This window comes from Hippopotamus amphibius, chromosome 15, assembly GCF_030028045.1.
Source record: "Hippopotamus amphibius kiboko isolate mHipAmp2 chromosome 15, mHipAmp2.hap2, whole genome shotgun sequence".
Taxonomy (NCBI): Eukaryota; Metazoa; Chordata; class Mammalia; order Artiodactyla; family Hippopotamidae; genus Hippopotamus; species Hippopotamus amphibius.
In genome coordinates, this window is record NC_080200.1 from 62,757,644 (window position 1) to 62,772,609 (window position 14,966).

At 40.8% G+C, this 14,966-nt stretch overlaps 1 protein-coding gene across 10 annotated transcripts in view; it reads left to right on the plus strand.

Annotated features, from left to right (window-relative positions):
• The window catches only part of SEMA5A (semaphorin 5A), a 482,622-nt gene that overhangs the window by 229,400 nt on the left and 238,256 nt on the right, over positions 1-14,966 (plus strand). For all 10 annotated transcript variants that reach the window (XM_057709296.1, XM_057709288.1, XM_057709292.1 and 7 more), the window contains one exon: positions 3,044-3,089. In XM_057709296.1, coding sequence (XP_057565279.1) covers positions 3,044-3,089 — 46 coding nt within the window. The remainder of the gene's footprint in view (positions 1-3,043; positions 3,090-14,966) is intronic.

Here is a 14,966-nt window from a genome sequence, read left to right on the forward strand (position 1 = left end):
GCTAATCCCATTCATGAGTGCTCCACCCTCATGACCAAATCACTTGCCAAAGGCCCCACCTCCTAATTCCATCACCTTTGAGGGTTCGATTTCATTACATGAATTTTGGGGAGACACCAACATTCAGACTATAGCACTTCCCCCCTGAAAAACACCTGAAAAACACCTGAAAATGGGACCCAGGGTTTTCAGAGAATGAGCTCGATGCCTCCTTCAACCCTCACCACAGCAAGGGGGACTTTGAACTATTCTATCCGGTCACCCTGCCCATAGCTCTGCAGAAAATCATGGACACCACCACCCTCTTTCTTCCATGGTGGGAAGGGCTTCCAGCTCCTCCTTAGTGTATGAGAGCTACCTTTCTAGAAAATTCTCAGAGACAGATTCCATAGTGGGTGCATTCATGCTTGTATGTGTATATATGTGCAGGGCAGGAGAGGAGGTGAGAGAGAGAGAGAGAGAGAGAGAGAGAGAGAGAGATGGCCTTGCAATAGCATCAAAGCTCTCAAGAAATTCATTGATTGAAAATATGAATGGCTTCTTTATTGGGAATGTTCAGAGAAAAAGTTTTCCTTAAGAGAGCCAGTGAGTTGGAAAGGGTGTGATGACTGTGTCCCAGAACCACGACAAGATAAACAATATTGCCTTCTTTTCCACAAATCTAGTGGTGCCACCACCATCCCTACTGCACAACCTCCAATACCTGAACATGCAGAGATAAATGTGCCTGCCTGTTTCTGCTGTTGCTGGAGGGTGGAAATGCTCTTTCCTTCTCCATACAGTGGAGAAGATGCTGAGAATTTCAGCATGTCTGGAAACTGTAATATTTTCCATAAACTACCTAGAAGTAGCTACTATTAATTGAGTGCTGTTAACGGCTCAGACACCATTTTAAGTGTTTTCCTTTGATTTAAACCTCTCAACAACATCAGGGGGTAGATGTGACTACTGGCTTTGTTTTACAGATGAAAAGATTGAAGCATAGAGGACTCAGCTTCCCTCCCCAAGTTGTCTGGTGGCAGAGCTTTGGGCTTTGCACAAATGTTCTTAACCACTAGACAGCCCTTCCTCCCGTAGTGCGGAGGCATGACTGGTGGCAGCTTCCTGCAGCCGGGAAGCCCGGGATGAAGCCAGCCCAAGGGTAGGGAGCCATGGTGCTCACAGAGGCAGTGAGTGGGTTGTGGCCAGTAATTGCCTCTGGTGCTCTGCTGAGCCCCTCATCTGAAAGATTTATCTCTGTGTACATGCAGACCTCTAACTTCTCTTAGAGGAGCTGTGCTGGTATCTGCTTCACATCAGGTGAGAGCCTGGCAGATCTTCAAATGCTAGCCGGCCTCCAGTGGCAGTTACCTTGGCAGCTCCACTACCCTCCTCCGTGCCTGCGCTGAGTTCACATTCCTTCCCCCGCAGGGAAGATGTTTCCGGTGGAAACCTGTCTCTCCATGGTGCTGGACTAAATAGAAGTAGACTCCGCTGACACATTCCCTCCTCAAAGGCATCTTTAGTTTTGCTTAGAGGGCTGATTCCACTGTAAGAAAAGAGAGGGGAACTTTTCCCCAATGGCTTTGTGATGGAAGCATCGTGTGCTTCTCTGGTGTTATTTCAGAGGTTATGTAGGAGGCACAGAAAGACTGTGGTGAACAAGCCGTTGTAGTGGTTGGGGAGGCAGTTTTCAGCATGCAGGATGGCAGTGTTCCTGTGGCGGGGGACACACGGTGAAACGCCTGAGTGCCCAGGGGACTTGTGCATCCGCCCTAAAAGTGACCGAAGTCCCTTCTCTTCTTCTGCAGTGTACGCACACGAGCTGTGGGACGCAGCTGGCCCGGGATGGAGCCGTCCCTGATGCCTTGTGCCTCCCATCTGCATCCACACCGTAGGAATGTTTCTTGGTTCTCTCAGGGCTATGCCCATAGCCCGATGTGGCTGTCCCTTGTCACCTCTACTGGGACAGCGTGTTCACTTCTGACATCTGCCCATCTGCCCAGAGAGTGAAAGTCATTTATTTTTGTTTCTTGCTGGTATTGGGAGAATTTTGTTATTCTCCTGATGCCATAGTAATCACCTTGGACCAGCCCATTATAACAATACCCCCGACTTCTTGGAGACCCCTCCCCACACTCCTGCATTCTTAAGGTCTGCTTTCCACTAGCTGCCAATTTCTCCCTGCTGTTGTTGTTCACACCTGGGTGGACTTCCCCTCCATCCGTCCCTCAGGTGCTGCTCCATCTGCACCAACTTCTTATCTGTATGATGTTAAGGAGACTTTTGTTCCTGGCTTAAGTTGGAGGGCAATGCATTGTTTCTAAAAGCTACAGCAATACAGTCCACAGTCTCGTGTAACCAATAGCTACGTCTTCCTCCATGCTCTGCTGATCTCTGTTGCATATTTCACAATTTTCCCTTCATTGTTGAAAACTGATCACTTCCTTTTCTCTGATTTCCTCTTTCATGCTTGGGCAGCCAGGGCTGAGTCTTTTAAACCCTTGATGGCAGACAGACAAGTTCATGCTTCTAAACTTATTACACACTGAATCCATCCAGCAAGGTAGAGCGCTGTAATACTCAGACCATTGGTGAATTCAAAACCTGGATGTGTTTTAATTATACAACATGGTGAAGGTAGCTAATCTGTCAGGATGAAGACTCATGAAGAGTGTGTTTATATCATCTTGCTTAACTTAAACTCAGTTTCAGAATCAAATACCCACGTCCTTTTGTCCATTACACATAGATTAAGAGAGCTGATTAATAATTTAGATTTACCTTAATCACTCTCGCTCTCTCTCTCACACACACACACACACACAGCCCCCTTATTCCTTAGCTTTCTCACCAATCTTAAATGCGTGTTTCTGTTGACGTATTGAATGCCTCTTTGAACTCTGAGTTCCAAGGAAAACTGTGTTACACACAGTCTTAGCAGCAGATTGCTTTGGAAGCCAAAAATTGTTAAGTTTTTTTCCCCTTGTTCTCATAATTTTTATGAACTGTAATTTTTTTAGATCTATTAAAAATGAAACTGCTCTCTTTTTGTATTTTGTAGAAACTACCTCTTCAGGTTACAGCTTGAGGATTTGTCTCTGATCCAGGTAAGTGCAATTTATTTTTCTCAAGCTTTCATTTTCCATCCCAATTAGCTCAGTGTTTGAGGGGATGAAGACAGATGTATGTGAAGGTATTAATCAAGTCAGAGCAGGGGTTCCTTTCCTCGGCGGGTCAGGCCGCAGGACGCCTGGCTGCCCTGTTTGACATGAGTCATCACCTGCTTTAATTCCCAATTAGCCCTTTGCCTGCTGTGCGGGCTCTCCTCCTTTCACGGGTATCATCCTGATTTACTCTTCACTGAACGATAGATAATTCAGAGGACGTTTCCTCAGTGTTAGAAAGTGGCCTTTTCCTCTAGTTAGAATCCTCATTGATTATTTAGTTCCATGCATTCAGCCATCATATTATTGTAAGAAAAAATCTTTGTTTCTTCTTTATTATTTATAATTAAATAAATATGACTCTATGGCTTAAAAACCACATATGACAAAGAATTAGTGATGATAGGTAAAAATGAAATTTACCTGCTTGTGTATTTTGTGGTTTGGAGGAGGAGGAACCTGAGATGCTTACACCTGAAAGGCATGTTTATTTTAGTGGCAGATCTGAACTGCAAAGGCCCACTTCACCTTTTCAGTCTTTTAGCAGGGTCTCCCTGGAGAAGGACAGGGTCATGGCATAAGTGTGTCCCCTTCACCAAGATTCTGGAACTCCCCAAGGAGCACGCCAGAATCCTTGGGCTGTCTGTAGTTTGGAAAAGTTCTTTAATCACCTTCATGTACTAGAGTTCTAAGAAGTGATTGGAAAGAGGTTTGTATTATTTTCTTCTCTTATGTGATGCTGATATTTGTGAGCATTCAGGAAACTTTAGAGCTAGGGTTTAAATTAGGTCTAGTTTTTATTCACCAGGGCCTTAAAATAAGCCAATCCCCCAAGAAAACAAATATCCGTAAAGCATGTTGAAGACCCATAGACTTGGATTTGTTGTCTAGCTCTGTGCCTCCCAGCAATTGTAGGTTTCCTCTTCGGTGGAATGCTGACAAAGCACTACCACCCCCATACTATCTTTGCTAGAATTAAACAAAGTAAGGCATGCACAAGAGATAAGGCATAGTACTTTTGCAACAAATGTTAATTGCTTTTGTTTTTTAAAAGTGATGACACTAAATAATAACTTCTTATAATCATTTCATCACAATGGACAATGAATCGTCTCTCCACTGAAATTTAGCATATAACTGAAATCTTTAAATAAGTTGATCATTGGTAAGATTTTGATTGTATTAATAAGAAATCATAATGATCAGCAATTTAACCAAAATACTATTTTCATGCTCTGATTTTAACTAATCTTTTATAACATATATAGATTGTTCAACAGATAGGATTATTCTCATTTTGGTTTTCATGGTATAATATACTATTTGGCATATTGTGTGTGTTGAAAAAGTGAAATATGCAGATATGTGTGTGTGCAAATGTATGTTTCCATATGCATATTCATTGATTTCCTACTTTCCTGGCTCCCTTGGCTGAGAGGGTCTAGAAGCATTGTCATGCCATTAGCAGTGAGCACACTTAATTGCCAGTGCTTGGTTTCTAAATTTCATTCTCCATTAAAAAGAATCAAATGTTTTTGGAGAAGTAGCTGATTCCAGGGCCTGGACAGCCAAAGTCCCATATAAGCCTGGAAGATTTTGATGTTTCAGAAATTAAGGAAGTATCCAAAGAATGATGAGAGTGGGTCAAAGGATCTAGGAGCCAGCTCGACATGGGCTCACTGAAGAAATCTGGGACAATTTGATTAGAATAAATAATGATACTATCAGATTATAACACATTGAATAAAGTAAAGATCTGTGAGTAAATACTAACATAAAAATAAATGAATGGATAAACAAATGAGACAGAAGGGACTGCTCTTCCTTACTCTAAAATGCCAAATAATAAATATTGAAGGAATGATTTAATTAGGAAATTATCATTTGACAACCATCAGACTAAAAACTGATTCAAGCAAAAATGATCAATGCATGCTAAGTTTGTGGGAGAGAGTTTGATGATGACCAAGATATCTATATAGTCTCAAAGTCTTTAGTTATAAAATACTTATTAATTATAAGAGGAAAACTTGTGACTTGATAATGAAGAAACCTGGCCAGTACCATGATAACCAACTAGTTAAATGTACTTTCTTTTTTTTTTCTTTAAGAACTTTTATTGAGATACAGTTGACATACAATAAACTGCATATATTTAAAGTGTACAATTTGATATTTTTTTTCTTATTAATAATGTATATACGGCAATCCCAATCTCCCAGTTCATTCCCCCCAACCCCCCCTGAAAGGTACTTTCACTAGTAATGGGACAAAGAGTTGTATACGCTTCCTCATTAGATGCCCTGAAAAGGCCACAGTAAGATTTCCATATTACAGCCAAAAATTGTAACCAGTTTCATCATGAGGAACCATCACACAGACCAGACCTTGAGGCCATTCCACAAAAAACTGGTCTCTACTCTTCAAAAATCACGAAGTCATGAAAGGCATAAAAAGAAAGAAGAGCTATTCCATCATAAAGAAAAAAAATATGCATGACAATCAAATGAAATACTTGATTCAAATTGCATCTTGGAACAGGAAAAAATTTTTTTCTTCCTATAAAGGACACTATCTATCGGGACAACTGGTGAAATTTTAATGTCTGTGGAGAATATAGCATTTAGAAATGTGTTAATATTCATGTCCTGACTTTGATAACCATAATGTGGTTATGAAGGAGAATGTCTTTGTTCTTTGGACAGACCTTCTGAGATAAGTAAGGATGAGGGATATCATTTCTGAAAATTAATCTGAAGTGATTTACAAAATTACCATATGTGTGTGTATATATACACATACATATATGTGTACATACACACGCACACACGCATGCATGCATAGAGAAAGGATGATAACACAAATGTGATAACATATTAATGATGAAAACCTAGGAATCTCGGTGAAGGGTTTATCAGAGTCCATTGGATTTTTCTTGCAACACTTCTTGACGTTATTTCAAAATAAATAGATGCAAAAATTCAGGAGATGTGTTTGCTGTTACCACGTGTGTGATGGTAATTTTAAGGGCGAGGGGACTAACTGTAGTTTCCTCACTGTCGCTTCTCATTGTTATGATACCTTTTGGTGGCAATTAGGTTGAGGTTATTGATGAAACTGAAGTGTTCTTATTGAGGTTTGGAAAACTCATCAGCATCTCCTCCTGGTAAGAGAGAGCACAGCCTGCTGACAGATGGCCAAACAGGAAGACAGGGGCTTTCTGAGTGGAGGCTTGGATCACACAGCCCTAGTGACAGGTGTCAGACATCACAGTGCGGTTGGTACTCACAGTGTGACCCTCCTCTTGGTTGTGTACGATGCTCTGGAGCCCACTGTTTACTCACCGTGGAGGGGGAATTCTGGGAATTCTTCAGGACAGACTGCTTTTTCTTACATGTCTCCTGTTAAGTGGTCTTTTGATTTCTATGAATATTCTATGTTAATTGAAATGACTATTTCCAAGGGTAACAAAAAAGACTAGGCACACTGATAAGGAAAGGGCTGTGCTGGTGTTATAAACAGCACCATCCAGTAAAGGCATAGGTGAGCCTGGTCATGGGTAGTTTAAGATTATCTGATGGTCACAGTGAAACAAGTACAAAGAAACAAGGGGCAATTTTTTTATTGAGGTATAGTTGATGTACAATATTATATAAGTTTAAGTATACAAAGTAGTGATTCACAATTTTTAAAGGTTATACTCCTTTTATAGTTATTGTAAAATATTGGCTAAATTTCCTGAGTTGTACAATATATCCTTGTAGTTTATTTATTTTATACATAGTAGTTGGTGCCTCTTAATCCCGTTGGGTGAAATTATTTTTAATAATATATTTTACTTAGCTCATTACCTCCCCCAAATTATCATTTTAATGTGCAATAATTCTGAAAACTTAATGAGATACATTTCTTTATTTTAACTGTATTAAGTCTTCAAACTCCAGTGTGTCTTTCACTGTTAGAGCTCATGTGGATTTGGACCAGCCACCGCTCAAGAGCTCAGTGGAGCTGTTTCTACCCAGTGGGACAGCGCACTGTTTGGGCACGATGAGCTGAAGCATTTGTTACTTATATGCCTTCAGTTATGTTGCAGAAATATTGCTTTCTCCAGGGACCAGTCCAATTAATTTGGATACAGTAGCCCAAAAATTTTCTCCTTCCTTCTCTCTTCAAAGATAGAAAGTAATTGTTTAAACATGAGAAAATGAGAAAGTGGAAACCAGGAAAGAAAAGCAATTTGCATAAGCAGTGGAGAGAATCAGATCGGAGAATCAGGGACAGCCCTTATTTAGCACCAGACAAGGCTTCATTTGATCTGGCCCCTCTCTGCCCAACAGCAAGGTCCACTTCCGGGGACAGCTCCCCATCACCTCCGGGGGCAGCTCCCCATCACCTCGGGGCGCATCCTTGTCTGTAATGCCAGGCTGCTTATATCTTCCCAGACTGGAGGCCATTTTCCAACTTTCAGCATCTACTCATGTCCTGTTTCTTGTGAACAATTTTAACCTGATCCTCTTCTCCATCTAGAAGAAGACTGCTAATCTTTTGATCTCACTTTAACTGTCACCTCTTTGTAACCCACCTTGAGTCTGTTTGGGCCGACGACCCTCGGAGGGATTTCACAGCCTCAGCCTTTAATTCTAATGATCATCTGTCGCCTCAGATTGAACTTCACTCTGTGCTGTCTGGAGGGTTTGATTTCTTGGTCTCCTCAGTATTAGATGAAAGTAGATCCTTAGATGCAGTTACCTGGCAGGTGATAGACTCAAGACAAATGTCTGTGAAAGTTTGAATCCCTTGACATTGATATGTAATATGTTCACTCTACAACTTTTTAAAACTTATCATTAGTAGGGTATGGGTGAACTTCATATTTTTGTCCCTAAATTCAAAAGAAGGAAAGTAATGAAGCCCAGCGACTAGAGAAGTGAGTAATGCCTGGTGAAAGAGGCATCCTAAAACACATGCATCCACACTCTCACCCAAGAAGATTCCAGGACAGTACAGGTAATTCCTGACTCTGATCCATTCCTTTCTTACGTACCAGTCACCTGTCTCCTTGATACTGCTCTGTACTTTTCCTCTGCCCTAAATTCTTCTACCTGGACATTGGTTTAGGATCAGTAATGAGAACACAGATGCTGAACAAGGTTCTTTTCTTTTTTCTTTTATTTACTGATTTTCACAGAATTCTAGGCCCCCCCCATCCCTGACCCCCAAATTCAATGCACTAACGTGTGTATTGCAGCCAGCACAGCTCCCAGCCACCGTGGGTGCACGGTGCACACCCTTAGTGCATGCTTCCATCTTCCCTTCCTCGCGCCAGCGTGGTCCCCACCCCGTGAGCTGATAATCCCAACTTCCGTTTTTAGTGAGAGGAGAAGAGGGCCCAGCTCTCGTTCTTGCCTGAGGGTTGAGAAAGGGGGGCAGCCGGGCTGCCAGTGTTATTCACAGGAATCAGAGCACCTTGTCCATCCCACGTGGTCGTGCCCTTGTGGCTCATCTTGTGCAACCATGTGGAAATCCACTGATGAGAAGAATGGACTTTTGTGAAATGGCTTCAGAATCAGAAAACGAAGTGTGAGGTCAGATCACCTGATAAGCCTGATCCTGACCAGAGTCCAGAACTGACATCAACAGAACCCCGAATCAGAGTTCTTTTTCCCTTTTTCTCCCTAATAAAGTTGAGACGTCGCTAGTGGAGTTTGTGAGGCAGTAAAGATTTGAGCAAGGATTGGGTTGGGACACGATTATTATTACCTCCAGCGAACGTTATCTGTTTGAAGTAAGTCTCTTAGCGTCACCACAAAGATATTCACATAGAAATATGCCACGAGGTAGAATGGCTCTATTTGGAATATTGTGATTTTCAAACATACCTTAATGTATTAAAGTAAAAGACCAAGAGTTGCTTTTAAGGAAACAAAACCTGTTTTTCATCAATGACTGGAGAATCAAATATTCATGTGACATCATTTATAAGGCGTCTTTCCACTCGGAGGCTGTGATAAATCTCCTTGTAACTCACCGTGTGCTGAAATGTAGCCATCACGTCTTGGAAACCAATCATTTTCAGGCACAGTGACAGGATGTGGAGGTTTCCTATCAGGCGTCTTTCCTGCTTCTTGTCATAATAACAGATCCAACTCGTCAGCATCGCTTTTCTTCTTGCCTTGATCACAGCGGTTATTTTACAAGAACAAAGCTTTTTGGAAAATATAAAAATGCAGCTGGCCTCAAGACGAATTGACAACATTTGCCCATCTGGGACCGTGCCTCGGATGGCCCCGGGGTAGACGTGCATTGAACACTATCCTAAGAACACAGAGACTGCAGCTCATTTAACCTCTATGTCTTCCTAACATTCTTTTGGGAAATAGCTCAAAATCCATTTTTATATTGCTTTGTTACTGAGGGAAAGGAATTCACAGCCTGTTTCTCACTCACAACTGCTGGAATAAGCAGAAAATTTGAAATCTGTGTTCCAATTTACCACCTGCCTCTCTCTGGTTTTTAAATTGAGAACTGTTACGTCTCTGACGACCTGGTCAATATTGGTAGAGAATTGTCTCCAAAGTTAAGGTAAATGCTAACTTTGTTTCATCTGTATTTGGGTTTGGGGAATTGCATATCAACTCCCGTCAATTTCTAAACCAGTGTTTCTCAATTAGGGGCTGTTTTACCTGCTGGGAACATCTGGTTGTCACCACTGAAGGGGAAAAGTGCTAGTGGCATCTAGTGGGTAGAGGCCAGGGACACTGCTAAACTGTCTACAATGCACAGAAAGGCCTCTCCTCGGTCAACAAAGAATTTCCTGGCTCTGAATGCTAATAGCACCTAATTTGAGAAACCCTAGGTGATCACTGCCTCCACTTCCACAGGTTTTGAAGAAGCCACTTTTTGAATCTATGATGTTAACATTACTTAATTGAATCCAGAAGATCTTTGAGACACTTGGGGAATTTTCCTTTTTAGATTCCTTCGTATATTTAACCAAACACGTGTATGAGCCCTTAGTGGCCATTTCTAAAGAAGCCGCTGGGATTCTTGGGTGTAAATTGCTTCCTTTTATTAATATAAAATTAAATTTAAAAATAAATTGTCAATTTATAATACCAATACCCTCTCTAATGGGTCATAACAATTTGATATAACTGCCCTCTGTTGGAATTCTTCTCTATAATTTAAAGAATGATATTTTAATTAATAATTTAAAATAACTATTCAAGTGAGATATTCACATTGATTAATTTTTAAAATCTTGTCTTATATTTATATTGGACAAGGGGAGACTGGTCTTCCATGTAGTCCTCAACAATCATGATTCTAAATTTTACTTCTTCTTTGCCTTCCTTTATCAAACATGTCCTGGAAATCATGATGTTGTAGAAGTAGCAGGGATTTTAAAGATTAAAGAGCTTAGAGATCTTTATTAAAACCTTTCAGGGTTTCAATAACCAAAGACTTGCTGATCATAGTTACACGGACTTAAGAGTTGTTGATGTACATTTTGTGTAGATGAAGACTAAGATTTTTACTAGTTTCAGAGACTATTAGTCACATTGAATTAATGCTGTTAACAAACAGCTCTTCACTCCCAGTGGCTAAACACACGCAGAAGCCTTGTTTCTTACTTACAATGACCGTCCAGTGCGGCAGCTGTGGGGGCTCCGTTCTGTGCTGCCATCCAGGGGCGCAGGGTGTCCTGCTGCTGGTGCCTCCATCTTCCACCCACGCCTCCGGGGCAGCGTGGAAGAAAGTGTGGCGGATCACGTGGAGGAGAGCAACATGGGCCATGCCAGGAGGTGGCATGTCTCCCTTCTGCCCAGGGGCCACCACTAGGTCACACAGCCTCAACCAACTACAAGGAGGCTGGGATTATAGTTTGTCAGGATACTCGGAAAGAAGCAGAAAATTTGGACCCCCAGACATCGGCCGGCATTAACGTTTTCTCCCACACGGGGCTAGAAAAACAAGATTATCACTTAGGGGTGCACTTAACTGATCCTGTTGTCTGTGCCTACCCCTGCCATTCCAGCAATTCTAATTTTCTCCTACATACTCAGATTTATCCACGCTTCTAACATTTCTGTAAATAACAAAGCAGGGATACTTTGAACAAACCACTTAACCTCTTTGGACCTCATTTTTCTTGACGGTGCCTTTGGAGAGGAGAGTCAGGGAGAAGAGTAGGCTGGATTAGCCCTGCAGTCCCTTACAGCATTAAAATCTTAATGCGTGCCATCCTTGTGCTGCCTCTTCCTTCTGTCGCTGCTTAAACGACTCCTGGATTCCTCCTTCTTTAAGGAAAACTTTCCCTGTAATTGGAAACTTGGCATTGTGTTTACCTGATGTAACTTTAATGACTTAATTTGTCATAAGATAACGAGGGCAACAACAACAGTAATAGCAGACAGCATTTCCGGTGCCCTGCTCTGTACTCAGCTCTTCACATACAATCATCTCAGTTTTGTTTTCTTGGTGGCAGGAAGGTGAAGGTATTATTTTCAGTATTTTACAGAGGAGGAGTTGAAGCTTGGAGCGTTTATATGGTTTAGCCAAGATCATCCAACTGGGATGTGGCAGAATTACAATTTGGATCTGGGCACGTTGGGCCCCAGAGCACAGTCTCTCCATCACTAATACGCTACTTTATTGTCATCATTGGCACTGACTGCCGTAGCACCTGTGGTTGACCACTGGCCTACGGTAGAGATAGTTGTTAATTTATAATTATCATTTGCCTGTGGATTTTAAGTTGGGTCCCCTGAGGTCTGACACAGGGATTTACATGCTTGTGTTTTATTGAGGGTGGGTTCCCAGCAGGTGGAGGGTGAGGCATATGGCAGAGAAAGGAACAGGGCAAGAATTTGCTCTCAGCTGGAGTCCAGCATCAGCCTGATCCCAGGGGAACTCCAGGGCATGAATGGAATCTCAGTTGGTCCCCTTGGAGGCAAGGGGATGATGATTTATACCCAGCTCCCCCCTTGTCCTTCAGTCAGTAGAAACAAGTTTTTGAGTTTGGTGGGGGATGTGGTGAATCTCCTGGCAGAGTGGCTCTCATCAGCCAAGAGCAGTTCTCCAGAGAAGGGGCAGCCTGGGTGAGAATCCTTCAACACTGACAGCAGTCAGAGGAAAGTGCACAGGCTTATGAGGAGGGCTGGGCAGGGCACCAGGAGCATTCACTATAGTATGTATCATTCAGGATTTGTAGGTACCTTACTTCAGCTTGTCCTAATGTTCTAGACCCTGACTGCACAGACACTGGTCCCCACCACCAAGGAAGCAAAATGTTTTATGTCTTTGAAAAAAAAATATAATACATACTTGATTATTGAATACATTCTGTTGTGTTGTACACACCTTACTTTTTAATAATTTTCCCTATCCATTTCTGAATTTATGCTTCACTTGCAGCCTCAAAAACTAAATTGAAGATGTATGAATATTTTTCTTAGTCATGTGTATCATTTTGTTTTATGAAATGAGGTCAGGCAATTTCTGTAAGCCAATAGCAAATGCTGTCTGACAATCACAGGCTATAGACAAAGGGAGGGGTCCATTTCATTTATCTAAAGTGCATTTCTCCTTTTATTTCAGAAGTGGCCCCAGTACCTGACATAACTGTTGAATGATAAGCATGCTTATATTTCTCTGGTCTGCTTTCTTTTTTCCTCATTTATGGTGCCTCTCCCAAAACACCAACACAAACAGATAAGCCGGTGTACCAGGAAAAGCCTTTGTTTCAAGTTTAAGTAATGGATTTCTTGTTTGGGTAAGAGATTATGTATCCTGGAAGCTGAGGTCTCCCAGTTACCTAGGGGCCAAGGGAAAATGAAGATCAAGGGAGAAATATAGATGAAAACAACGTGAGCCACATTCGGTCCATTCTTGAGTGAATGGATCGAAACTCTTAACTTGGTGATTCTTTAACATATGAGCTATTTGTCATCCTAAATTTATTCAGTAACTGTGTTGAACTTGGAGAAAGTAACTCTGGATAGAGCTATGATGGGTTCTACCTTTGTTTAATATATGTGTATCTCCTTTTGCTGTTCTCACATAGCTAACCTTTTAGAGTTTATATAATACTTCTTCATTAGGTCACAATATTTAATCTATTTGCATCATTTCTTACTAACCTGGAGGCTACTCAGCCTCTTGCAAATTGTAGGGTATGATGTCCGTTATGGTTTTACGTGGGTTGATTGTACAGTTTCACTCTTGAGGTTCAACTCTATTTTCAAGTTTTGGGGGCAATCAATTATTGTTTACATGTTTTCTAGAGGACACAGAGGCAAGTTGCCCTATTAGAGGTCCTATTGGAAGTAGTCTATTTATAAGAAAATGGGTAAAACTATGTATGGAATTGTGTTAATATTTGCAGTACAAAGACCTTGTAAAGTCTTTTCCTGAAAAATTTTACTTATCATTTTAATAAAGGAGTATTGAACTCAAAAGTACTCTTAAAGTATAGCCATCAGTTTCTAGTTTAAGAAGGTGAAGAGAACCCATGTACTGATCTTCAATCCATCAAAATATAGCATTTAAATGAAGATAAAGGTGCATAAAAGGGAAATTATATCAATAGTAGAAATGGATATATATATATATAAACACACAAAATTTTAAGATTTTTTGAAAAACAGATTTTTGGAAATTTGGAAAGACAAAAGATCAGAGAACACTGCAATATGAAACATTATGGTGAAAGCCAGATAAAACCAAAACTAATTACTTCAGATGAATCAGTAATATTTCAAAGACTATAATAGGATATTAAAGAAATTTCAAATATTATGTTCAAAGACAATCAAGAAAATATTGTAGGTATTCAGTGAGGAGTGGAAGACTGAACACTCAGGATTATCTCAGTTCTTTTCTGACATACTATTTTGAGGACATAAGGTGTTACAAGCCCACAAGAACAAGTAAAATGGGAGAGAGAGGTGATAAAACTATTTGAGGTTTAGCCAGAGGCCTAGCCTCTGGTAGCTGGCTGCTGCTCAGAAAGAGAGAAACCAGTATGTAGTTTGGCAGTTACAGAGAGGTGTAGTCACAAATTAGAGACTTAACAGACCAGATAGATTTTAAAATAAAGGCTGTTATAAGAGACAAAGAAGGACACTACATAATGATCAAAGGATCAATCCGAGAAGAAGATATAACAATTGTAAATGTATATGCAGCTAACATAGGAGCACCTCAATATATAAGGCAAATGTTAACAGACAAAAAAGGAGAAATTGACAATAACACAATAATAGTAGAGGACTTTAACACCCCACTTACATCAATGGACAGATCATCCAGACAGAAAATCAATAAGGAAACTTAAATGGCACATTAGACCAGATGGACTTAATTGATGTTTATAGAGCATTCCATCTGAAAGCAGCAGAATACTCATTCTTTTTAAGTGCACATGGAACATTCTCCAGGATCGATCACATGCTGGACATTGGTAAATTTAAGAAAATTGAAATCATATGAAGCATCTTTTTCAGCCCACATGCTAGAAATAAACTACAAAGAAAAAAATGCAGAAAATACAAACATGTGGAGACTAAACAATATGCTTCTAAACAAGCAATGGATCACTGAAGAATAGGTTATGAGAGCAGAGTCCTCATCAATAGGATTAGTAACCTTTAGAGACCCCAGAGAGATCCCTTTCCTCTTCCACCATGTGAGGTTACCACACCATCTAAGAACCAGGAATCTTGCCTTCACTGGACACCTAATCTGCCAGCACCTTCATCTTGGATTTCTCAGCTCCCAGAACCATGAGAAATAAATTTCTGTTCTTTGTAAACCACC